This window comes from Paroedura picta, chromosome 3 (assembly GCF_049243985.1).
Source record: "Paroedura picta isolate Pp20150507F chromosome 3, Ppicta_v3.0, whole genome shotgun sequence".
NCBI lineage: Eukaryota > Metazoa > Chordata > Lepidosauria > Squamata > Gekkonidae > Paroedura > Paroedura picta.
The window spans coordinates 34,462,519-34,489,569 of record NC_135371.1 but is presented as its reverse complement, the minus strand read 5'-3'; the positions used below and the strand labels follow the sequence as shown (position 1 = coordinate 34,489,569).

The following is a 27,051-nucleotide window of genomic DNA, read 5'->3' as shown; positions in this document are numbered from 1 at the left end:
TTGTTTTTTTGTCCTGCCCAAGGTGGGGAGACAGCTAAAAAAAATGTGGTTACAATAAATAAAGAAAAGTTAACCAAAATGTTTTATTGATACATTCTTGGACAATATCACAGGGTTGAGAGTATGGAAAGAGGGGAATTCTGCGGCAGATCATTCTCACTAAATTGGCACATAAGCAGCAAGATTAACGAAATTACTTATTACAAACAGTATAAAACATACATGCTTTCCCCCCCTCCCTAAAATTCTTTTTTTTTTTAAATCACACCAGTCAGTCTATCATGGGGCATCAACAAAGAAAAAAAAATCCTTTTCAAGACATGTAAAAGCCATTTTTGTTCTTCCAAATGCCGTTAAGAGTTATTGAAATTATTGCAAAAATAGTTATATACCTTAATGAAAAAGAACAAAATAGAAACACAAATACAAATATCCAACATAAATTATTAACATGTACCGTAAAATTACATTACTGGCATGCATTCCAAATATCAAGACGACCTCTATCAAAATTCAGCAATCCCTTTTCTTCTTTCTTTCGTTCTTTCTTTGTTCTGTTTCTCCTGCTTTGTCTGTTGCCGGGGAGGGGGGGGGCAGAGTGAGGGGCTTGCTTTGTCAGCACAGTTTTTGGTCTTTAGTAATTTTCTCTCTCTTGTTCACTTTTGTTTTAATTTTAAAAATAACATATATGAATTGCTGTGGTACAGTCATCATTAGACACGCCATGTACAGAACAGAAACTCTCAATCTCAGAGACTGGTGTTTGGTTTGTTTTTTTTTTCCCCGTGGGCTAAAGTCAGAAAGAGCAGGGCTTGCAAGATACTGTGCATTCCAAACCAATGGTGACCCTCGGAAACAACATGGATGGCAATATGCAAAAAAAAACAAAACGAAAATAATAAAAAAAACCTCACAAACTGTACAGAAAGTTCAGAAAACTTGCAGTTTGGAAGTACATATAAAGACAAAATAGCCCCTTGAAAGTTACCATTGCCAAGTGCAGTTCGCCCACGAGAATCTGAATCTTCTCCTGGGTTGGAGCTGGGTACTCATCATAGATCGCGTCTCCCATAAAAAGAAAAAGGTCCAAAATCACAGCCCAATGGCAGTGCCAGTGACTTATTAAGCCAAGAATAATTTAAGGATTTTTTTCCCCCCATAGAGCGACTGTTCAGAATACTTAGGTCCTCCATAACAACTGCCTGGCCTTTCGACGCCTCCAGCAGTGCATACGCTGCAGTTCCAGGAACAGGCCTACACGAGGTTCGGTGACTGAATGGATGAAAAATCTCCATCCTCCCATGGCTCCGTCTGATGCAGCGGACTAGATAACCAAGTTGTTATAACTGACATATTTCTTTTTTGCAGCAGGGCCTGGAAGAAAGGGGCAAAAGAACAGAGGTCAGTGCAGGATTCCCCTCAAAGTCCTGCTGTCTTTGGTCTTGAGAGCTTTTCTAACATGACAGTAGGCAGGTGTCTGTAGGACAGCTGTGGCCAAACTCCCACAAGTGTTACTTTGTCCACAGCATTTCTACTAGGCTATTTATTTTGCCACAGAGCTCATCAACTGCACCTTAGTGGTTTGAAAAATAATCCATTTCATTCAGCTGACAAAGCGCCATCCATACCTGCTCCCCTGGAAGGAAATCTCATCCTGAATGAATCAGCGGGCTCGCAACACGGGCTAATCGGCAAGCAGCTATTCCCTTGGAAGTGGCACTTTTGTTTTGACAAGAAATTGCTGATTAGATCAACCGAAGTGGTGCCTTCAGACCGGTCTCCAAGATAAACTGATTAGCAGGCATTAGTTTGTGGCCCACAATTACGGTAATATTCATTAGAGCCCTTAGATCAGATTAAACTCTTTCATATTTCTACATTTGTTTTTATTATCCTGAAAGATAAAATAGCTCCCACGCATATCATAATTTATGAAGCCTTCACTAGGTGTCTGATCTGGTAGTTATGATTCTTGCTTCCTTGTTATGACTTTTGGCTTACGTCCCAGTTTCCACCCTCCCTCTTCCACTCCTAATATAATTAAGCATGAAACCATTTAAATTGTCAAGAGTCGCAGGCGGGCAGATAGCGTTGTGCCAGCCACAGACAAATCCCTCCTATTTTTGTGTCTTTAGATGTCTGTTTTGTACGCCCTTCAAACTTTAGGCAGATCATCACGCTGCATTTTTAATTCTATTTTTTTTAGAACATCACATTATAACATCACATCAAGCAGAAGTGTTGTTGTATGTTTTGTGTTACATTCAAAAGCAAAAAGGTGCAAGGAACACATCTTTTTAATACATTTTTTACATCCAGCTTTCTGATTCATTTAGGGACTTGAAGGCACTGAGCAATTAAAAACATTCACAAACTTTAGAAATGAATTTAGACAAATAATTAAATTAAACACAGACACATAAGAAACATACAGATATGCAGATAAAATTTATTAAGTGTCCATTGTCTAAAACTTAGTTAACCATTTAATGCTTTGTACATTTGCAAATAATTTTTTGGTAAATTAGCACCATCATATACACAAACCCAGAAATCCCTCTTACCGGTTGCTCAAGAAGAGCGGAAGACCTGCACATGTCAGGAAATGGCTGGATCCAGCATTGTGTGCATAACCTTCCCTGCCAAATAGCAGGGTTACCAACCTCCAACCGAGGGCTAGAAATCTCCAGGAGTTGCAGCTCTGGAAATTTCGGACTACAGAGATCAGTTCACATGGAGAAAATAGCTCCTTTGGAGGGTAGACTCTGTGGCAGGGATATCCCACTGAGGTCATTCCCATCCCCAAACTCTGTACTCCTCACTCCTCCCAAATCTCCAAGAAATTCCCAACCTGGATTTATTTAAAGGACTAAACCGCCACACCTACAGCTGGTCATAGATATTCTCTAGGAATGAGCACACTTGTAATATGGATATGCTTTGTAGATTCCAGTGTATTCTTTTGCCCATGTGAAGAGAAGAGAGAAACCTGGCACACCTGTCGGAGCTACTGCATCATGGTCAACTGCTGGTCATCACAGCACAACATGTAACAAATGAAACATTAATCGAGATTGGGTACAGAATATAACTGAGAAAAGGTGATCATTTGGAACATACCCAAGGTTTTGCACATACTCGGTAAGTTTTCTGGATTAGAAAAGCACTGGTTTAGAAAATCAGTCTTACACTCCATGCCCTACTCAGTCTCAAAAGCTATTTGCCATTACTATCTGTGGGGAGAAACATAATTTCAAAATCAACTTGGGCAGATGGAGCTTGTTAAGTATTTCTTTAAATGGCCCTAATGCTGCTTCTCTACCTAGCATTAGATGAAACCCATTTGCCATGTAGCATTCGAGCTCATTGTCAATGGCCAACTTCCTAAAAACCTGCCATTGACTACGCACAGTGGCAATCTTATGCAACTATTCCAGTCCAAATCCATTGGCATGGCAAGCCAACACTGAATTGTTAATAGTGAGCACCACGTGTACAACTGACCTTAGATAATTATCTTCTGGTCTCCTTCCAGATTTGTTCATGTGTTATCAGTTTGGTTAACTTGTGAGTGTGGACATGGCATTCGCAATGAACATGGCATACGGACGCTGCCATATTAGCCAATTGTTATATCTGAGTCAGTGTTGTAAACACTTTGATTGGCTACATTTCTTCAGACACTTCTCCTGTGCAGCTTCACTGAAATAAGGAGTTGTCACAGGAAAAACAAAACAAAACAAAGATAGTGCTCTTGCACAGTTTTAATTCATTCACTATGTACAGGAACAATTGCCAGTAGATTATACCTGTTGCTGAAAATATGGGATCAGGTACAGCTTCAGCAAAATGCCATAAATTTCAACAGATAGGAGCTACCTGGTAAACAATCCCAAAAGTAATAACAGAAATAACATTAGATGTCATCAGATGTTCATACAAAATGGTCAGAATGGATCACAGAATCATAGAGTTGGAAAGGGCCGTACAGGCCATGTAGCCTAGCTCTCTTCTTAATGCAAGATTACCCTAAAAAATCCATTATTAAGTATCTGTCCAGCTGCTGCTTAAAGACTGCCAGTGAGGGAGAGCTCACCAACTCCTTAGGTACCTGATTCCACTGCTGAACTACTCTGACTGTGAAAAAAATTGCCTGATATCTAGCTATTACTATTCTACATGTAGTTTAAAGCCATTACTGCAGGTCAGAGAATCATAGAATTGGAAAGGATCTCCAGGGTCATCTAGTCCAACCACCGGTACAATGCAGGAACTCACAACAATTGGTGACCCCAATTGTTTCTGCCCCACGTGATTCCTCCACCAAAAATCTCCAGAATCCAGCCTGGCTTGGAAGAAATTCACCTACCACAGTGGTGATCACCAATTTTATGGGTACGCAAGGGCCACAAGAGACAAACATTGGCAGATCCTTTCCTGCCCACCCATTCACAATCTGCCTAAGTTCATAAAATCAGCACATCTGTCAGATGACTATCTAGCCTCTATTTAAAACTTCCAAGGAAGGAGAACTCACCACCTCCTGAGGAAGCCTGTTCCACTGAAGAACTGCTCTAACTGTCAGGAACTTCTTCCAGATGTTTAGTGGAAAATACTTTTGAACTAATTTCAGCCCACTGGTTCTGGTCTGACCCTCTAGAACAACAAAAACAACTCTCTTCCATCTTCTATATGACAGCCCCTCAAGTAATTGAAGACGGTTGTCATTTCACCTCTTAGTCATCTTCTCTCCAGGCTAAACAGACCAAGCTCCTTCAACCTTTCCTTATACGACTTGGTCTCCAAACCCCTCACCATCTTTGTAGCCCTCCTCTGGACATGCTCCAGGTTCTCTATGTCTTTCTTCAGCTGTGGTGCCCAAAATTGAACACAGTACTCCAAGTGAGGTCAAACCAGAGCAAAGTAAAGTGGTAACATCACCTTGCTTGATCTGAACACTATACTTCTCTTAATAAAGCCCCAAATCCCATTTCCCTTTTTCACTTGTTAGGTCCTATCCTCTGCTGTCAATAGGAACCACTCCCTGCCCTCCTCCAAACGACAACCTTTCAAATACTTAAGGAGAGCAATTATGTCCCCTCTCAACCATCTCTTCTCCAGGCTCAACAGTTCCAAGTCCCTCAGCCTATCCTCATAGGGCTTTTAACAATAATTTTCAGAAGAGTTCAGAAAAGTTACAGAAATAAAGCAAGCATACAAGTATTTCAAATATTTGTCCCAGGGCTTTTGAAAGTCTTCCAGTGGTTTGTGATGGACAAGTTCCCTTAGTTTAGCCATTACTGCTAGTTCTCTGAGTTTTGAACACCATAAGTCCATATGAGGAGCCTGCAACCCCCTGGATCATTCTGACCACTCTCCTCTGATCCCACTCAATTCTGTCCACATCCTTTTAAAGTGAGTCCTCCAGAACTGCACACAGTACTCTAGGTTAGTGGTCCCCAACCTTTTTCAGGCTGGGGATCGGCGGCAGCACGGAGGATGAATGCCCTGCTTCCCTCTCCCCCCCTCCCACAGTAAGAAGCTTGCTGGGCCGCAAGCTTGCGGCCTGGGAAGTTTCTTACTGCGGGGGAGGGGCGGGGAAAGGGAGCCGCGGCCCAGTGCCAGGGCCTTCCCGGTGGTTGGGGACCACCGCTCTAGGTGATTAGATGATGAAATCTTGTGATTTTGATGTGATGCCTCTGTTGACTACATTTGCCTTTTTCACAGTTTCTGTGACAGTCCACAAGTACCCCATGATATCGTCCATACACACTGCTACCCAGAAGTGTATCTCCCATCTAATGTGTATGGTTCTCATTCTTGTGATCCAGATGTCCCAGAACGTCTCATTTTTCTGACCCATATGTAAAACTCTGCACTTATCCTTACTGAATTTCATTGAATTAGTCTCATTTGCCCAGTTTTCCAACATGTTCAGATTGCACAATTGCACAACTGACTTGGGGATATTGGAGGGGGGTGGACATTTCCCATGTTTGATGTGAAATGAAGGACACTGCTGCAAAAAAATATCCAGCTCTGAAGTCGGCATGATGTAATGATTCTGGAAAGCAGCAGCCCTCAAATGCTGCAGGGGGGGGGAGCTATGCAAGGAACATTTATGGGTGGAATTAAGGTGCCTGCTAAACATTTCCTGTGACAGGAGAGCTCAGAATCTTTAATTAAATGCAATTCATAGAACTTGATGGAAATCCCAAGAAAGCTACATACATACTAATTAACTGAAGTTTACTATATCCTCAACATCTGTCATTTGGCTTGGTGGGCTTCAGGTTGTGCATGTTGGATTTATAGGCCTAACAGGTCTCTGCAGACCATCTCTATGAGCAACAGCAGGTAGAAGGATGCTGGCCCACTGTTGCCTCTACTTGATCTCATGAGCATGACATTTATGTGTAGATGAAGTCTATGTGAATCAGAATGGTCCCCCTGATTGGAAACACTATTCTCCCAACAACTCCCATTGGGTATACATTTTCTCGTTAGGAGGGCCTCTTTGGAGCAGTTGCAGTAGATAATGAAGTATTTTTTCAGTAATGGGAAGGAGAATGAAGATCAATAAAAGGCCTTTTAAATTAATGTTTCAAACTGTTAATTCTGGTTTTAACTTCTTTTAGAGTTTCTTAGTCTTTGGTTATATGGGAAAGAGCCAGCTCTTTCTACAATGCATTTTGCTTCTTGTCTGGGAATGGTGAGATACTCTTTCCATCTGCTATAAGTATAGACTTCTTTACATAAGGAACTGTTATAAAATACAGCTCCTTTCAGGTCACGTTCTTCATGATAATCAATTTGTGAATAGTGATATATTTATTGCAGGTGTCTCTGGCAGAGGCTTTCTGGTTCAGAAATTTTTATGTAATGGATGATGTCTGTTATTTGTTTTGAATAAATTAGGAAATTCACCACTAGAAAGTTCATTGGACTGTCTTCCACTCTGTGTTCTTCTGATGGAGATGGATATCGAAAGAGGACAATATGCCAGATGCCTGTTTGCCTGTCCCAGATGCCTGTCTGCCTTATGATGGATTTTCTGTGGAGGTGCATTAACACCTCCACAGGTGCTAATTATTACTCATGGGTGCTTCTTGAGAGACTCTTCTTGAATGTATATTTAGTATATGTGAATTTAATCCTGTCCCAGTAATCATTTTCTCATTTTGCAATACTGTCCTAAGGATTTTGTTCATTGTCTGATGTGTCCTGTCCATTGCAATTATACAGTGTTGTGGTCTTTAGATTTTTTTCCCTTTCTGTTTGTATATACTGTGTTCCTTTTTGGTGCTGTAGAGCCAGAGAGGGCACACAGACACTGGCCCACTTTTGCCTCCATGTGCTAAGCGTCTTGTGATGCCATATCCATGTGTATGCATGAACTCTGTGATTGAGAATGCTCTTTTCCCTACATCCTCTATTGCAGGGAGGGAGCTTATGTGTGTAAACTTCCTCACACATGACCATTATGATCACAAGTTGACAAACATGTAGGGATGGGGCCAATGCACATTTATTGAACACATGGACACATGTCCATTAGGCAGGCTCATCCACTGGATAGATTCAGTTTCTGCTTCTACAAAGTCATTTCAGTTTTTGCATCAAAGCACCGTCCTACAGTAGCCCTGGCAACTCAATCCAGTTTGAGAAGCAGTGATGCATAGTGGTTAGAATGTTGTACTAGGATCTGGGAGACTCAGAATCAAATTCTGCCATGAATCTCAAAAGGTTAGTCACTCAAACTTCCTCTGTGAGTCTAATATAGAGAAGGAACAGTCATGCATGCTACTCTGAACTCTTTGGAGGAAGGACAGGATACAAATGCACTACATGGATCAATCCTGTGCCTAAACCAGGTTAGAAAGACTATTCTTTCTCCTTCTCAGGGGTGATTTGTCCAAGTAAGAAGCCATATATGCAACAATTCAGTACGGGGTGGGGAGTATTCAGTTGAATGGACATGTCACCTCCTTATCCCAAAGGCAAACCTAAAATGTATCAGTTTCTCTGACATCCAGTTAAACATTGTCTGTCCATTCATCCATCCATTCTCAATTCTCAATGCTCAGGTCTCATTCTGACATGATTTCTTGTTATGAATTCAAGAAGAGAGATGAAGAGTTGGATTTTCTTGTACCTTGCTTTTTATCACCCGAAGAAGTCTCAGAATGGCTTACAACTGCCTAGCCTTCCTCTCCCCACAACAGATACCCTTTGAGGTTGGTGAGGCTGAGCGAGATCTGAGAGAGCTGTGACTGGTCACCCAGCTGGCTGCATGTGGAGGAGGGGGCTAGCCAATCCGGTTCTCCAGAATAGAGGCCCCCACTCTTGACCACTACGCTAAGTTGGCTCTCTAGGGAAGGATCTTGAGAATAAGGGCAACCAAACATTGTAACCAACAGTATGAGTGGAATGGGAGGCTTTAATAGTTCAGCATTTTTCCTAACACAAAAGCACAGAATAAACCAAAATAACCCAGATCAAAACTGGGAGTGGGGGAATGTGTTTCCCCCCCCCTTTCTTTATGTTATCTCTTGCACTTCAAGGGAAACCTAATTTGTGCAACAAGATATAATACTTCACACGATTGTTGACACGGCTTTAAAAAGATTCATTTACAGCTTGTCTGGGAACTGAAGTAAATAGAGAAATAGCAGGGCTGGTTCTGGAACACCAAATTCTGTGAGATTAGCAGCTAACTTTCAGGGTAATTTGATTTCTGGTCTGTTTACTTATTTGCCTGTTCTATGGTTCCAATAGAGAGACAGCTAGTAAATGGCAATATCAGGACTGCTTTATATCGCTGCATTTCTTCCTTTTGCAGAGGCAGTTGTTGGACCCTCTCTAATCAGATTGTCTTAAAGTGCATATTAAATTCAGACGTTTTCCAGCTCCTCTGAAGAACTTTGGGCATACCAAGCATTTGCAGCGGCAAGACGATAAACATATTGTTTTGTTTTTCCTGGTTAAATGACCACTAGAATAGAAGCGCATTTAATGATCAGGTTTGATAAAGAACTTATACCAGCACTAAGGACAAACAATGCAAACGAAAGCACAAGCAAGCACCCATGAGGACAGAACAATTCAGAAGAATGCTCTCCCGTGCAAACAAAGGATGAAATGATGAATATATATATATATATATATATGTATATATTACAGAGAGGCTGCTATGCAGCCTTAAGTGAAAATAAAACAGGCTAGCAGTAGGAGCTATTAGAGAGTCAATATATCCTCGTAATTACTAACACACAGTCTAGCCACAGAGTCAGTTGGGAGTTCTGTGTACGGAGTTCCCAACTCCTTTAAAAGCTCATTTACTAGGTAAATGCCACCCCCTCTCCGATTCAAATAACAACCACAACATTTTCTTCCTTCCTTTCTTAGAATTATATACCACCGTTCCTGACACCAGGCTCTGGGTGGTTGATGTGACTTGAGGTGATGGGGTATTTAAGCCTTCTCCCCATATCTTCCCAATCAGAAATGACTATGGGGAGTGTTCTGAAAACACACATTAATGCATATCACATCCTTGTGCATTTTCACAATAGGGCAAATATAGTAGCTGCCCGAGGGCTGTTTGGGGTTAGGAAAACAATGTATGTGTGCACAATGAGTGATTAAAACACACACACACATAACTTTCCTGTCTCTTCATGGTAGGTAGGTAGGTAGGTAAATAGATGATGATGATGATGATGATGATGATGACAGACAGACAGACAGACAGACAGACAGACAGACAGACAGACAGACAGACAGACAGACAGACAGACAGACAGACAGACAGATAGATAGATAGATAGATAGATAGAGCGAGCCTGAGATCCTGTTTTCTGAACAGGAAGGCTGCTTTTATTTCCCAAGATTATCTGATCTTGTATGTTCTCAGATGAAGGTTAGTTAGAGGGACTGGTGGTGGCTCATTACCCTGGGCAGTGAGGATTTACTCCCCAGTTTTGGGTGCTTTGCTCTTGATCTGTCTTGTCACTAGGGTTGCCAGGGCCGGGAGTAGGAGATTTCTGGCAACATGCTGGCATCACTGAGAACTGATGTTGGCTTCTCAGAAACTTTGGGGTGGGTGGAGTGACACTCTGGACTTGGAATTTACTATGGACCATTTGCTATGCCCCAAACCCAGAATGTCACCCCACTCAACAGTTCTAACATGACAACATCACTTCTGGATGATGTCTACATACTGCATTAAAATGCAGCCTTCTTTTGGTTTGGAGTAACTTTTGGGGGGAGTTGGAGGGACAAAGTGTGTCTGGAAAGTGGGGATCCTCTCCTAAACTAGGCAACCCAAGTTTTTACCTTGACACATGTTGATTATGCTTCACTGCTGACAGAGATTTGTGGAACTGACCTGCACTCATGATTTTTGTGATCCCACAAGACCCAGGACTGCTGCTTTTAATTTATTGACATTGACTTTTATTTTTGAAATAGTGTATGCTGTTTGTTATAGATCAGGGGTAGTCAACCTGTGGTCCTCCAGATGTTCATGGACTACAATTCCCATGAGCCCCTGCCATCATTTGCTGGCAGAGGCTCATGGGAATTGTAGTTCATGAACATCTGGAGGACCACAGGTTGACTACCCCTGTTATAGAGGACACTTTATTTGTCTATGGTGCAGCTTGAAAGGGGCTGCAACTAAGTGCACACTTCCCTACGAGTAAGCTCCCTTAACATAGGGAGACTTATTTTTGAGTAAATGTGTATGGATCAGGTTGAAGGAGGACTGGACATGGAACGCTCTGATTGATCATTATCAGTACAACCTGTTTCTTTTGTTTCAGGAAAGAATTAAAATGGCTTGAACATTAATTCAAGGAAATCTTGAGGGAGTTCGTCAAAGTTGTCACTGGCATTCTTCAAGCAAAGGTTGGATACACACTTTTCTTGGATGCTTTAGGATGCTTTGGGCTGATCCTGCATTGAGCAGGGGGTTGGACTAGATGGCCTGTATGGCCCCTTCCAACTCTATGATTCTAAGTTTTTGATAACCATTTAAAAACATTCTTTTAGAGTAGCAGGTTAAAATATTTCAAATTCACAAATTAATTTAAAGGAATGTAGTTGCCTTGTTCGCTTGTAAACAAACAAACAAACAAACAAACAAACAAACAAACAAACAAGCAGTCTATTTTCCTAGTGGTATATCTGAAAGGGAGTTCTGTGTACGGAATCAATCCACAGTTCACATAAAACACCACCTTAGGTCTTGTCTTTTGTATCCCTTCTCTCATTCCAGCAATGTTATTGATCCCAACCAAAAGCCTGGTGGAAGAGCTCCATCTTGCAGGCCCTTCTGAACTGAACAAGTTGCTGAAAGGCACACCGCTCTTCCAAGAGCTCCTTCCACCAGGAAACTGAGAAGACTTTGGCCCTGATTAAGGCCAAATGTGTATAATCAGTTCATATTGGCAGAGCGGAATGCTTTTCAGGGAATTAGCTACATAGTCCTCAGGTCCAGACTGAATGGTCTTAAAGTTCAATACCAAGACCTCAAACTGAATCCAGAATTTAACTGGGAGCCTGTGCAATTACCTAAGAATAGGCTGAATGTGGACCCTCCAAGGTAGTCTCATGGGGGTCCATTTGGCCAGTTGCAGTTTCTGGGTCAAGGTCATAGACAGACCCACATGCAGTGAGTCACAGCAATCAAATATTATGTGGACCACTGTGGCTAAGTGCTCTTTGGCCAGGTAGGGTGTTAGTAGCTTAGCTTTGTGAAGATGGTAGAATGCCAGCTTAACTTCTGAAATAAGGTGTTTTTTTATGCTGAAATGATCAATGATCACACCTAAATTCCTAGTGGATTGTGCAGCTGCACTGCCAAGGCAGAGCAAATGCAAATCTGGGCCCCTTCCTACCCAGCCAGAGGACCTCAATCATGGAGGGGCTGAATTTCAAGTGGCTCTGCTTGACCCAGACCATCACTGATTCCAGATAATTAGCAAATGTTCCCAGGAGTGACTCTGGGCAGCCGCCTATCAAGAGATAGAGCTGAATATCATCAGCATATTGATGGCACACCATCCCAAATTTTCAGACCAGCTGGGCAACAGGGTGCATGAAGATGTTAAATAAAATGGGGGACAAAAAATGTGCCCTGCAGAACTTCAAATGGGAGCCAGTGGCAGCACAATTGTTTTTTGCCACATTAGGTTGTCCACAACCTAGGATGATACGGTGTTCCTCTTTCCTAAGGCTTGTAGAGATGGACAATTTGTTAATATAATTTCAAAATCTTTAAATAATCTTTTATTTTTAACCTCAACATGTATTGAGAGTTAATATCGGGATCAACGTTAATCTGTTGCCAACTGACAGTCACTTCACACTGACGATTCCTTCTTTAAAATATTTCCTGATTGAGCTATGGTTGAATGTTATGTTACCCTTTCGGGGTCTCTCATTATTAGACTTTTTAAAGAAAGGCATATTTAACATCTCTGCCATTGTACAATTGCTAAGCAAAATCAGCCTGCATAACCATGGGAGTAAATTATGTAATAACTCTGCTTTGACCCCAGGGGCTAGTAAAATAAAATACTACCATATAAATAGTATAAGTAACAATAACATATTTTCAACCTAATGGTTTCCCTTAACTTGCTTCCAGGTTCCCAGAAGCTACAATATGCAGCAGAAAGATGACCTTGGCTGTTTGCCAGCGGGCCTAGCTATTTGAAGTAAAAGTTCCAATTTAAATATTATATACTTCATAGAAGTAGCTACTATCTGATGACCATATTTTCAAATGATGTCTGCTGCAGTACATTTCCTACTGCACAGTTTTAATGCAATAATGCAGAACTTAGGAAATACAGAAAAGAGGGAGCCTCCATTGGCACAAACTTTTCTAGAAGCTAGGACATAACATTCAGCAGCCAAACTATGAATGGAATATTATCAGCTTATTGAAGATGGTACATGCTGAAGTGGATCTAAGCCAAAATTCATCAGTCCTGTCTGCCAATTAGCTTAGAAAGGAATTCAGCCATATCTATTAATTCCTCTTTTCAGTAGAGCTGCAGTGTGGTAGTCCTTGACTGACAGGATAGCTTCTTGATCAGCAGGCAGTCACAGAATGAAACCAAGGGAGGGCTTCCTCCAAGCAACTAAACCACCCTTGAATCTAGTAAAAGACCCTTGCATTATATTAGGAAGACACTTTTAATGAGAAAAGACAGCTGTTAACTAGAACCTGAGAGAGAGAGAGAGAGAGAGAGAGAGAGAGAGAGAGAGAGAGAGAGAGAGAGAGAGAGAGAGAGAGATGGGAAACAGGGCCAAGTCACTAGACCAGCCTTTCTCAACTTTTTTACCATTGAAAAACCCTGAAACATTCTCCAGGCTTTGAGAAATCCCAGAAGTGCCACAATTGTGCAGAATATGGCTGGGAAGTATAGCTGTGTATATGCCAATCAGGGACCCCTCCCCTTCCCACCCCATCCAGACCCATCACTGGCCATTTTGAGGGGGAGGAGGTAAATATTACCATATATGTTCATATCACCCAATAAATGTTTGACAAACTTCTTAAAATATAAAAAAATGAATTAACACCCACTTATTCAGGAAACCCTTCTGGGTGGTCAAGAAACCCCAGGATTTCACAAAGCCCTGGTTGAGAAAGCCTGCACTAGACTCAGGCTGTCAAAACCTATGCCAAAGAGATGTTCAAAACTGCCAACTGACATCCCTTGGACAGTTGTATTTAAATTCTGTAGAGTTACTGGCTCATCCTGGTGTAGTGGTTAGGAGTATGACCTTCTAACCTGGCGAACTGTGGTTGATTCCGTGCTCCCCCACATGCAGCCAGCTAGGTGACCTTGGGCTTGACACAGCACTGATAAAGCTGTTCTGACCAATCAGGAATATCAGGGCTCCCTCAGCCTCACCTACCTCACAGGGTTTCTGTTGTGGGGAGAGAAAAGGGAAGGCAATTGTAAGTCACTTTGAGACTCCTTTGGGTAGAGAAAAGCGGCATATAAGAACCAACTCTTCTTCTTGTGGTTAGGAGTGTGGACTTCTAATCTGAGAAGCCAGGTTTGATCCCATGGTCCCCCACATGCAGCCAGCTGGGTGACCTTGGGCTCGCCAGAGCACTGATAAAGCTGTTCTGACCAAGCAGATATCGGGTGATATCAGGGTTCTCTCAGCCTCACCCAACTCACAGGGTGTCTCCTGTGGGTAGAGGAAAGGGGATTGTAAGCCATTTTGAGACTCCTTCAGGTAGAGAAAAGTGGCGTATAAGAACCAACTCTTCTTCTTCATTTTAAATATGGTGTTGGAGGAGAGTTTTATGGAAAGCATGGAACACCAAAAAGACAAGTAGGTTCTAGAACAAAGCCTGGACTCTTCCTAGCAGCTAACATTACTAAACTGAGGCCATCATACTTTGGTCACATTAGGAGAAGACTATTGGCGAAGTTTCACTGTTTAAGAGAGGGTGGAACACCGAACAATTTAAAAAAAATAAAATAATTTCATTATGAAAAGATAAAAACTTTGTACAGAAAGAGGCATGTCAGAACTATAAATAACAATAACATACTAACTGTTCTTCTTTGCTCATTCTGTCTGTTGTGGAGGCAAACAGGAAGGAAGTGTGCTCAAAGGAGCAGGAAGGAGATTATTTGGAGAGAAAAAAAAATCAGGTAGTTCCTATTCAAACACAAATACACATCTGCTCTCATGTCCTCAGTAGGGCACACCTCACATACTTTTGAATCTTGCACTCTATGGATCTTGTAGATTCCAACAAAGACAAGAGTCACTGGAAAAGACAATAAGGTTAGGCCAAGTTGCAGGCAGCAGAAAAAGAGGAAGACCCAACATGAGATGGATAGACTCAGTCAAGGAAGCCCTCAGTTTGCAAGACCTGAGCAAGGCTGTTAACAACAGGCCATTTGGGAAGACATTAATTCATCGAGTCACTGTCATAAGTGACTTGATGACACTGAACAGAGAGAAAAATAGTTAATGGCTTCTCCACAGAACCACTGAGAACAGGAATTCAAAGGTAAGACTGCATTCCCATTCACTGGCACTTTCCAGGCTAGGGCAGACTTCAGCAGTTAGGCATGTTAAAGTTATGTTAATGCATTTGTGCTATGTCCTTCAGTAGCCTTACTATTGACTTTTTAATGTATGTAGTTTGGACTTTTGTTGACGAGATGCTGTGTGAAATGGCAGGGGCTAAGGATGCCAAGCCACAATCCCCTTAAAGAAGTGTCCTATTGAAATAGTTATGAAATGGACAAGTTAGATGCAGGGAAAATGTGAATATATAACAAGAATTAATTACCTAATGGATGCCAAAGAACCTTTTAAAAGAATTTGTCTTGCAACAACTACCTCCTGAATTGATCAAGGGGGGGGGGGTATCACCCAAAATCTCTATAAAATGGATGTGAATAGCTCTAAGAGAAACAAAGGGGAGAAATGCAACAGGTTGTCATAGTAACCTGCATCCGAGGATGCAATATTCTTAAACTAAAATTAAAAAGTCTTGAATTAGCCTTTCTAATGTAATTAATAGGCAAATAAGAGGTGTTTGGGTTATTAATATTTTGACAGACCGTAGTAAGCAAACACTGGCAGACATCTGAGTGTCTTTTTCTGAAGCAACAACCACTTGGCTGTTGATGTCCCTTTCAAAGCAGATTGCATATCGCTTGCAGAATATATAGAAATTTTATGGTACGCCATCTGGAGTATGGTGATGTCTGATTGACTGTATGGACAGCTAATCAATGCAGTAGACAAGAATTGGAAGCGATCAGCATCCTCCAGATGGCATCATTAATATAGGCAGTATCTAAAAATAATTTAGAAACCACTCAAAGCACAGATGAGACATTTATTTGTACCATCAAGCAATTTACTTCAAACCCAGGATCCATCATCACATTACAGTTGACCTATATGTTCATTTTAGCATTTATAATTAAATAGCCATTAAGGTAAAGTAAATGCATCTAAAGTAATGTCAAGTGGTTTAATAAACCACTTACTGAAATGCAATAAGCCACATACTAAATGCAGCATATATCAGCCCTTTGGGTATATACATTAAGCTTTTGTATGGAAGCACACCACTGTTAGATGCAAGATTCCCTTGGTAATGACCAGCATAACAGCAACTTAACATTGTAGAAAGGGTCACTGAGGGTTAACAAATAACAAGAGAGAAACTGAAGATATATATAAATGTTAAACAGTTAAGAGGTCTGTACAGAAAGGAATCTCCGTACAGGGAACAGACTAATATGCCTCAACATTTATTAAAAATCACAAAAATTAGTGAACTTGTACCATTTTGGATTTGGTCCAAACTGATTTGGAGTGAATCTGAATTGTATGAATAACCTTTCACAGTTCTGGATTCGGCCAAATTGATTTGTCTGAATCTGAAGTTTCAGGTGTTTTTTTCTGTACACTATGCAGAAGCTCCTCCTCCCTTCTCAGGCAGCAGAGAGCATCTCCACTGCCTGAGAAGGGGGGAAGACAGTGCCAGCCAAACAGTTGATATAGACATGTGTGCTGAGCCCTTTAAATGCCTCCCCAAGCCATGCTGGCAAAGCTGCCTGTGAGACTTGGGAAGGCATTTAAATGGCTCTGTGTGCCTGTTATTATCAGCTGTTTGGTGCACCTTGCCCCTTAAATGTCTCTCCAAACATTGCAGGTAAAATGGAGCCACATTAAACTGGTGCCATGCACCAAACAGCTGATAAGGACAGTCACACCACACTCTTAAATGCCTCCCCTTATCTCCAGCAGTGGTCTCTGCTGTCTGAGAAAGCAGGGAGAGACATTTAAAAGTTGGGCAAAGTGGGGATTGGGAAAAGCGGGAGCAGGGTGGACTTGTCCACCACTCCCTTCCTCTCCCCCTTTCTCCACTGACAGACAGCTTCTGAAAGCTCAGGGAAAGTGACGGCCAGGTGGCCACTCAGACCTGGCTCTCCCCTGTCTACTCAGGCACTGCCTGAGAAAGTGGTGGCAAGTGTTTAAAAGGCCTGCTAAGCTTTCTCTGGCAGCAGAGAACACTCTTGTTGCCAACTAAGGCTGGAGGGAGAGGCATTTAAAGGGCCTGCCAAGCAATTTATGGTTTCTCAGAACATGGGAGGGAGGCATTTAAACTGGCCTAATCAAGGCAGAACCACCAAATCATGATTTGGTCTTTGCTGATTCAACCAATTTACATTGCAGGGATGAGCAGTTCAGCTTGGATAGATCCGAAAAGGACCTCTATGAGCATTGACTTCAGTAGCCTTACTATTGACTTTTAAATGTATGAACATTAATGTATGTACATTAAATTAAATACATACATTAAAAAGCACCCACCCCTAGAAAATTTCCGATGAGAAGACAAGAGTCACTGGAAAAGACAATAATGGTAGGAAATGTTGAAGGCAGCAGGAAAAAAGGAAGGCCCAACATGAGACAGATTGTCTTTGACAACATCTCCCATTATATCTTTGTAAACCAAGTGGATACATTCTGGCTGGGTGATAGTATTATGGCAAATGATTGAAAGAGCTGACTGCATTTAGCCGACAAAGAGAAGGCTAGGAACATCCCGCCCCAGCAAAGGTATCAGAATCATTGTTACCCCTCACCAGGTCTACAGCTATGTCTGCCCCCTTCCACTTTAAATATCCAAAGTGCTGTTTATGTGGAAGATGAAACTGACTTGTGCTTCCTTGCTCACAGTGCAGGGATAGAGTTCAAGGAAGTGCATTTCACCTTAATATTGAGAAACTTCCTGATTGTAAGAGAGCTGATAAATGGGGGAACCAAGTGTCTCTCTTTCACACAAAAAATGTAAGCAAAGGCTGAATGGCTGAATGGCCATTGACTGTAGTTGTCTGTTCCTGCAATGAACAAAGAGTTGAACCAGATGACCTCCAAAATCCTTTCAACCTCTAACACTATAATTGGATGGCCCTCATTCAGTTCCTTACAATGCTCAGAAAACAGTTCAGAATATCCACTTTCCCACCTGGATCATAAACTGAATGCTGTAAGATAAGTATGCTATGTAAGGGAGTTAATTTGCCTGATATATTTAGGTTATGGAACTTGGAATTATTCTTCTCAAAGGGCAGTTTGACCCATATGTTATTGTTGTGAATAACAGATGTGAATCATTGCACTCCAATGCCCTATTAATAATGAAATATGAATAGACTTTGGGGATTTTTGAAATATGTAAATTATTTTTAAGTTTTATTAATAGTTCTCATGTCTTCTTTTTACACAGATCTTGTGTTCCTTCAGGGAACTTTCCTTTGATGCATCCATGAATGGGTTCTGGAGCAGTAGGAAAATATCTCCATTAGTGCAGTATTTACTCAAATGCTAGTCTAGTGTTTCCTCTCCACACAGGTATGCCATAAAAAGAGGGGGTCACCTTACATTAATACGCAAATTAGAGTTAGGTCATCTTACATTCAAGTTCATATAGTAGAATGGTTCCAAAGGGGTGGCTCCCATGATCAATGGAACCTAGTATCATAGGAACTTCCCCTGGAAACATTTCAAATCTCAGAAAAATGTATTCCCAGGTTCATGGGACTTGTATGTATGAATAGCTGTATCAGTTGGAAGACTGCAGTGAGTTATGTGACTTCATTCCCCTCTTTCTGATCTATGAACAGAACTTTTCTCATGGAGTGTCCACTACATCTGCCTGACTGGCAAGGACATCACTACATTTAAGTCCCACAATCTTAGAAATAAACAAAAAACTGTTTTTGTTATTTTCTAAAATTAAAGTATCTTTTGAATGTATCCTATTGGCCTGATTTCCAATCCCATCCCATCCTATTGGCCTGACTTCCAGTACAGGTCAGGGAGCTTCTTATATGCAAAGTCTTATTAACCCGCTCCATTATCGTGCTTTTATGCTTGCTAGATTAAACATCTTCCCCTCAGCTGTTCTAGCAGGCAGATATAGCAATGTACCAATTGGGAACAGATTTTGAAAATTCTGCCAATTAGAGCCTGACTCAATCCCACATATTTTACTTTATTGCCCATCACATTTTATGCTTAGACAACGATTTATTGTTCCTATCACAGTGGACCTTTCTGGCCCTATGGAGAAAATAATTAGAAATTTGTTAGCTGATACGTCCCCAGAAATAATGGAACTGGTGGCCGAATTCTTGGCTACTGTGATACAAAGTTGGCTACAGTTCTTGACCAGGGGCATCTATACTTGGTGGAAATTACTGATTGCTGGGCATTCAGGAGGAACCTATTGTTGATCACTGCTTATTTTATTTCACTTATTTGTTTTATTTAGACTATGCAATTATTATCAATTAATTATTAATTGCCCACATTTTGACAATGTTTTCATATGCCATGAAAGGTTTTTTTGAAATTTGAAATCAGAATGTATCCTATTAATTTTCTAGCGTGGTGTAGTAGCTGCAGTCATGGACTAAGATCTGGAAGACCCAATTCAGATCCTTACTTTTCCAAGGAAACTTGCTGGGAGACCTTGATGTAGTCACTCTTGTGGTTGTGGGGAGGATGGAAGAGAAGTGAACAATATTGTAAGCTCCTTTTGGTCACCATGGGGGGGGGGGGACAGCAGGGGATACATATGAAAACAAATACATGAATAATAAAGTTAATACTTTGCAAATAGTTGAAAGATATATTACACTATTAGTCTGGCCATCTGAACTATTCCACTTTGCCAAAGGCTGACTTTACTATATATATACAAAATCAAAATAACTTCTCTTGAAAAGTCATATATATACAGAATTGGTCTGTTTTATTTTTGCCCTTATTGTTCCTCTCCATTCTTTAATTTCAAAAGTATCTGAGATCTGGTCTGTGTTAGGGAGTCTTAGTAATGTGTAGCTACTTTGTTTCATTGTGATTTCAAGAAAGGCATTCTTCAAAAACAAAGCAAGATAATTTACATTAACATTAAGTACCTTTAATTGAAAAGCATAAATTGAGAAGTCCTATTTCAATATCAGTTTCCTTAAGACTGCTGCATATGCCTGTTCTCACTAAAGTTCTATGGACTTGAAAGATAACAAAGGGTTTGCAAATGATTTCCACACATTTAAACAATGTTTAAGCCAGGCATGAAAATGATTTACATAGTATTCACCTGCTGGTTCTTTTAAAACATAATTTTCCTAACGTTTCCTCTTTGGTTAAAATGATTTTGTGAATCTTCAAATGTTATTCTTTCTTAATGTATTAGGTATAAGACAATTAAGATATTTTATTATATCTATAAAGGTATCCCCTGTGCAAGCACCGAGTCACGTCTGACCAATGGGGTGACGCCCTCTAGTGTTTTCATAGCAGACTCAATACGGCAGTGGTCCCCAACCTCTGGTCCAGAGACTGGTACCGGGCCGTGGATCAGTCAGTACCGGGCCGCAGCTCCTCCTCGTCCTCCTCCCCAGTTGCTGCCTCGGGGGCTGCCACTCTGTCACTCTGGGGCCTGACACTCTGCCACTGGCTCACCTTTGGTGCTCTCCAGTAGCCGCCATGGCTGAGGCTCCCCCTCGGCATGGCACTGCGCAGCTGCTGCTGGCAGTGCTCCCCAGCGGGCGGCAGGAAGTCAGGGGCGCCGGCAGGAAAGCAAGTGGAGCAGGGGCTCAGGTGGTGATGTCCCTACCCCCCCTGGGCCTCAGTAAAGTTGTCAAGCGTTGACTGGTCCCCGGTGATAAAAAGGTTGGGGACCACTGCAATACGGGACCGGGGCGCCACCAGAGGTGGCGCCGGGATCACCGTGTGCATAATTGGTTACTCTGGATTTTGCCGCCGTTGTGCCCCATCCCGTGCATAACCGGTGTGCTTCGCGTCTTCCCCCTCCGTGTTTTCTATGTGACCCGAAATCACCGTTTTGGCGGCCGTGCATAATGGGCCCTAGGGAGCCATGAGTTTGACCCCTAAAGTCTAATTTGCATATAACCTGGAGGGCATGTAGAGAAGCATCAGGGAGAGATCCCCTGTGATTTTGAGGTCTCTAGCCAGCAGGGCTCTTCTTATGTTTTATGTAATCCCTATAAACTAAGGGTCATGTTATAGGAGAGAATCCATGTTAATCAGGCCAAGAGCCGACCAACAATCTTCTATAAGGCTATAAAACTGACTAAATCCAATTCGGGAAGTGATATACCCTGAGAAATTATGCATCCTCGTGGACTGATCTAGTAACTCCATGAGAACATCCTAAATATCCAGAATTACAGGCTGGTCTGCATTTGTGAAGTATCAGCCAATATATAACAAATCTCCAGATGGACTGCTCAAGAAGCCCCCTAGATTCAATTTCCAAAATTGAAACTATCTCCTGACAAATATAGCAGAGCTTTCAGCACAACCCAGATTAAGCAAGATTATTTCCCGAAAAAGGCACAAATTATTGCAATAAAAACTCATAATTAGACTAGCATTTTTGGTTCTACTACTCCATCCCCAAAGCAGTCCCCCACCACCATGATAATGAGATGATACTTGCTGTTCATAACACATAATGTATGAGTTCCTGTTCTCATTTTTTCACCCCATTATTCTTTGCTAAAATAGCTGCTTTTCTCCCATAAGCCTCTTTCCTAGGGGCTTTCCGCACCGGGATCTTTGTAGCAAATTGGTTGCTGAATGAAAAATCGCCATTTAAAATAGTGGAATTCGTCGTTGTGCATACCTGCCTTTGTAGTGGAATCCAGTTGCGTTTTGTAGCGTTTCCCACAGGCTTCCGGTCTCAGCAAAAATTGCTAGCCAGGAAGCGCTATTGCCAAGCTCGTCCCGCCCCTGGCCGTCAAGCAGCCAATGGGCGGCCGTTAGCATGCTCCCAAACAGCCCCTTTCCCTTTAAGAAAGTTTTTTTTTTTTTTTAAAAAACACACCCATTGCAACGAATCTGTGTTGATTCGTTGCAACGGAGAGACCCATCCAGCTGCCTGGTGTGTTTGAGCTGTCGTTTCATCGTTGCCACGCTCCCTCCAAGTGAAAAAAAAAATCCCCCCCCCCTCTCACGGGCCCGATTTTCGGCCGAAAAAAGTGTAAAAAATAAAGGGAAAATACATCAGCAAACGGGCTTCTCTGTGTTTGTGCTTAGTGACTCTGGGGAGGGACTGAAGCCGGGGAAGCCTCTAAACAGAAAGAGGCTCGCTGGTGCGTTTATCCCCGCTCGCTCGGAGAAAAAAAAAATGGCGATCGCTTCGCCGGAAGATCAGAGGAGAGAGCCAGGGGGAGGGACTTTGTAGAAACCGCAACAATGTTAACGCACAGGTCTTTTTCGCTAGTGTTGCAGATTGGTTGCAGGAGTGTATCGCTTTCCGGAGGGTGAATCCACTTTTGGGGATTTCCCTGAAAGCGCTACAACAAAGCGCTTTTTGCGGATCGGTTTCAGGTGTGTGGCAGATTGTCAACGACGTTGTGCATAACGGCAAATCAATAGCGTTTTCAATTGGCAACCATTGTGCAATTTTGAAGGCGTGCGAAAAGCCCCCTAGGCTTCCCATCCCCTCCAGCAACAACCCCTTCCTTTCCTTGGGGCATGCAGGCAGTTTTGCCTCCTCCTCTCTCTAGTCCAGAACCAGCTTGGTGTAGTGGTTAGAAGTGCCAAGCAAGCTGCTTTAAAACTCCTTCTGGTAGAGAAAATCAAAATATCTTCTTCTTAATCTTTTATCATATCCCATTCTTAATCCCATCCTGCCTCCATAGTCTGTATCCCTCTGGGATCACTCATGGGTGGCAACTAGAAGAGCTATTTGTGGATAGGATTCCTCCAAGTATATTTCACCACCTATTGACCTTCTCTCTCCTTTCTTGCATTTTTTTTTCTAGTTCTTTATGTTGATCTTTTACTTGGTACTATTTTCTCTCAAACACCAATCCATATTTGTATATATGCAGGCTTTAAAGGTTCCACTTGACCATGATCAAGAGGGAATCATATGTGAATGCCGACTATCTATGTAGTCCTTGTTTCCTGGGTAACCAACAAGACTCACTACAGAGGGCCAGTGTGAGATGGTTATTTGCCTTTAGGATTTTGATTACTGAGAACCAACTCCCACAGCTATTAAAACTTCTCAGGAAAGCCATGATCTCTAAGCTTAACCTGACCTACAGAGCTGATATCAAGATAATCCCGCAATGGATATTTTGAGCTCTTGAGATGTAATAATACAAATATATTACAAATCTGATGAATAAATAGTACCACTGCAGTGGTAATCCAAATTTAGGCAGCTGCCTACCCATTCAATAGCATTAAAAGGGAATGCTATTAACTATTACAATACATTTACATGGACAGGATAGTTACACTTTTGCACTCAATTCTAATGTGTTTGTGTGTGTGTGTGTGTGTGTGTATGTGTATGTATGTATGTATACACACACACATACACGTACGTACGTACATACATATATACAGTATTTGCTGGCGTATAAGACTACTTTTCCTCCCTGAAAAACATGCCTCCAAGTGGGGGGGTCGTCCTATACGCCGGGTGCACTTCACTTGGGATAGAGATAGCTGCCCATAGTGGTCTCCCGATGCTCGTCCACCTCATTCTACATGCCATCCAGTATCGCGTGGTATCCAGCGCGGCTGCGGTGGGTCATCAGCATGGCTGTGGCAAGCATCATCAGTGAGACAGGGATACCAGCCTTTTCGGTGTGACCGGCCTGTTCTGATCTGTGGGAAGCAGCGGCGCTCCGGCCGGCCCTTTTCTACGCAGAGCTCACACATGCGCACTTGCGCACTAGTGCCGGTCAGAGGGAGATGCAGGGGTGCGCCGGAGGCGCTGCGGTTGCTCTGCGGCCATACGATGGTGACAATGACAGGTACTGTAATGTAATGTAACAAACTCTATATTTTGAGTGGAAATGTTAGGGGGGTCATCTTATACGCCCAGTCGTCTTATACGCCGGCAAATACGGTATATATATATATATATATATATATATATATATATATATATATATATATATATATATATATATATATATATACATACATACGCACGCACGCACGCACGCACGCACGCACGCATACATACATACAATCAATACTTAGAACTTTTTTAGAGTAGGGAGAAAGATGAAAAACATTATTATAATATAGTAGACTGTATTGTAATATAGTATTCCCCCCAGCCTGCCGCCTAACATGAAGTCCCTGCATGTCCACTAATTGGTTGGCCACTCAGGGAAGCTACCTGCCTTTCTGGGAAGCCCTGAGGCCACCACGGTCATCTCCACCTCAATAGGAACATGTGGCCTTCTTCTGGCATGACCCACAGCCACAAGGTGACCACTAATAAGTCAGTAGCCATGGATTACCTCAATAAAGCCTTTGCAAGGTTTTATTCTGGATTATACACTTAAATTGACCTTTTAAAATGTATAACTGCAGTATTACTGTTGGTGCCTCAATTCAATAAATATTGGGGAGTTTTTTTTTTTGTTAGTCCTAGGTCATTTTCTCTCTCTAGTTCATTTATTTCTTTAACATATTTCATCTGCTTAAAAGCAAGAAAAATGCAAATTGGCAGATGGTTCATTCTAAGAACTTGGCTAAGATTTCTTTTTAATGCCTTAGTTCATGCAACACTGGACACAGTAGAAGCCCAGCCGTTTACTGGCAATAATGAGCGATTTGCATTGTCTCAGAGCACACATGCTTGTGTACCCGGATAAAATTGTACTAATATTTTATGACGAAAGACAAAAGCACTCTGCCCAGGACACCACACACACTGAAACCAACACAAGGCAAAAGAGAGCAGGCACCATTATGTGGACCCTCCCCAGGCATGATCACTGACACAAGGACAGTCAGTGAATTTAGGATCACTTCATGTAGGCTTTCTAATTTTCTTTACCACTGGGGGGATACTGTGCAGACAGTGTCCCTGAGAAACTGCTGTATTGCAACTGATAATGAAGCTCAAGACAATGCATCCTCTCCTGGACTGAACTGAGACCTAGGCTTCCTGTCTCGATGCAGATTTCTCCACGCCTGCTATTGTCATTTGCCTGCTATTGTTATTCAGCATCTGAAATCACCCTCCAAAATATTAGGAGAGATGAACTCATATTATAGCCATATCTAAAGTAAACATTGGCTCATGAAAGCTCATGCCCCACCACAAAGTTGGTTAGTTTTTAAGGCAGAGTTTTTCAACCAATGTACTACGAGAGCCCCTCAGATGCACCACAGTGCGGGGATTCCAAGATGGTGGCCACACGGAGCTGGCAGACACCTCCACAGCATCTGCAAGCAGCCTCCCTGTCCGGAGCTAACAGCCTTGGCTTGACTTTCCTGGCTACAACCAGCAGCCTCGACTCAACCTTCCCCACACAGATCTGGCAGCCATACCAGCAGTAGTTGCCCTGCCATCCACCAATACCATCCTCAACTCAACCAACGAGTGGGGAGATTGTAGGACAATGAGCTCACTTGTGGTATTTTAATTTATTGATACCTGTGGGGAATTGGTTTTTATTTGTATTTGCATATTGGACATTGCAGTCATGGTGGGATGGGGTGTGGTGTGGTATTTCAATTTAATTTAAATTTGCCTGTGGGGGTATGGTGGGGCATGTCCAGTTGACATCACTTCTGTGGTACCTGGAAGCCTGAAAAAATATTTCAAAGGTCCTCCCACAGTCAAAAGATTAAAAGGGGGCTGTTTTAAGGTGCTACTGAATTGTTGTTCTTTTCTAGTGTCATTGCTGTGAGGGAAACCTCAGGAGGAAAGTCCCACCAAACTGTACAGGACTAGATAATGATGTATTAAGCTCCCCTAGCTAGGTAATCATGTGGGATATTTCAAGAATTTTCATGTTGTCTTCTGTCCTTTTTCATTCGGCAAAAGCAATAAATAAACAAGTAACCATTTATTAATCTGACAGCCTTACAAGCACAATGTCGAAGAGGCCTGAATGTAATGCAGTCAGGATTGGAACCTTTTTCTCCTGACAAAGCCTCTATGTCTTTAACAACTAAATTAAGAAGCAGAATTTAAACAGATGCTTGGGAAGCTGCACCCCTTAATTTTCCCCCCAAGCATATGGCAGTTCCAAGTGGTCCCCAATCTTTTTATCACCGGGGACCGGTCAACGCTTGACAATTTAACTGAGGCCCGGGGCGGGTAGTCTTTTGCTGAGGGACATCACCGCTGCTGCCTGAGCCCCTGCTCCACTTGCTTTCCTGCCGGCATCCCTGACTTCCTGCCGCCCACTATGGAGTGCTGCCAGCAGCAGCTGCGCAGTGCCACACCGAGGGGGAGCCCCAGCTATGGTGACTGCTGGAGAGCACCAAAGGTGAGCTGGTGGCAGAGTGGCAGGGCAGCCCCTGAGGCAGCAGCCGGGGAGGAGGAGGTGGAGGAGCCACGGCCCAGTAATGACTGATCCATGGACCGGTACCGGTCCCCGGACCGGGGGGTAGGCACCGCTGCTTTATGCTGATAAAAGGAATACATGTAAATACATGTAAATGCTACCCAAACCATAAGTACTTAGGTGGACAAAAACCATCATGTTCAAACAAATATATTTCTGTTTCTTATTGGTCAAAAAACTGTGAGTTAATCTTGCCATTACTTCCCAAACATCAGATGTTAGAACCATTTTCCCAAACTGCTGTTTTCATCCTTGTGATCTGATAATGTCACACTTTTCTATAGATTGCTCATGTGGCCAAGGCAAAATAAATACAAATCAAAGTTTGATCTACAGATCTGTGCCTTGTGTTTGCTGAAAGCAAACCCATTAAAATAAATCAGAATGCACTTAATTAGTGATCAAAATGGTTAAAATTATTCACAATTTATCCAGCACTTCCAGAGGAGGGGAAAAAATAATCTAAATAAATTTTCCCACCGATGTTGAACTATAACATTTGACTGGTGTCTCTAAAGGCCTTATTTACAACTTCCACTTGAAGGTCCATACCTGATCTCATTCCCATGATGCCTTAACATGAAATTCTTTATTCTTGAAA

The 27,051-nt window shown here is 42.1% G+C and overlaps 1 protein-coding gene across 3 annotated transcripts in view; it reads right to left on the bottom strand.

Annotated features, from left to right (window-relative positions):
* Positions 1-59: 59 nt before the first annotated feature.
* The window catches only part of GRM7 (glutamate metabotropic receptor 7), a 589,497-nt gene continuing 562,505 nt past the window's right edge, over positions 60-27,051 (bottom strand). For all 3 annotated transcript variants that reach the window (XM_077325254.1, XM_077325252.1, XM_077325253.1), the window contains one exon: positions 60-1,374. Coding sequence is in view for 1 of the 3 variants with exons in the window: in XM_077325253.1 (XP_077181368.1) it covers positions 1,325-1,374 (50 nt within the window). In the remaining 2 variants the exon portion in view is untranslated. The remainder of the gene's footprint in view (positions 1,375-27,051) is intronic.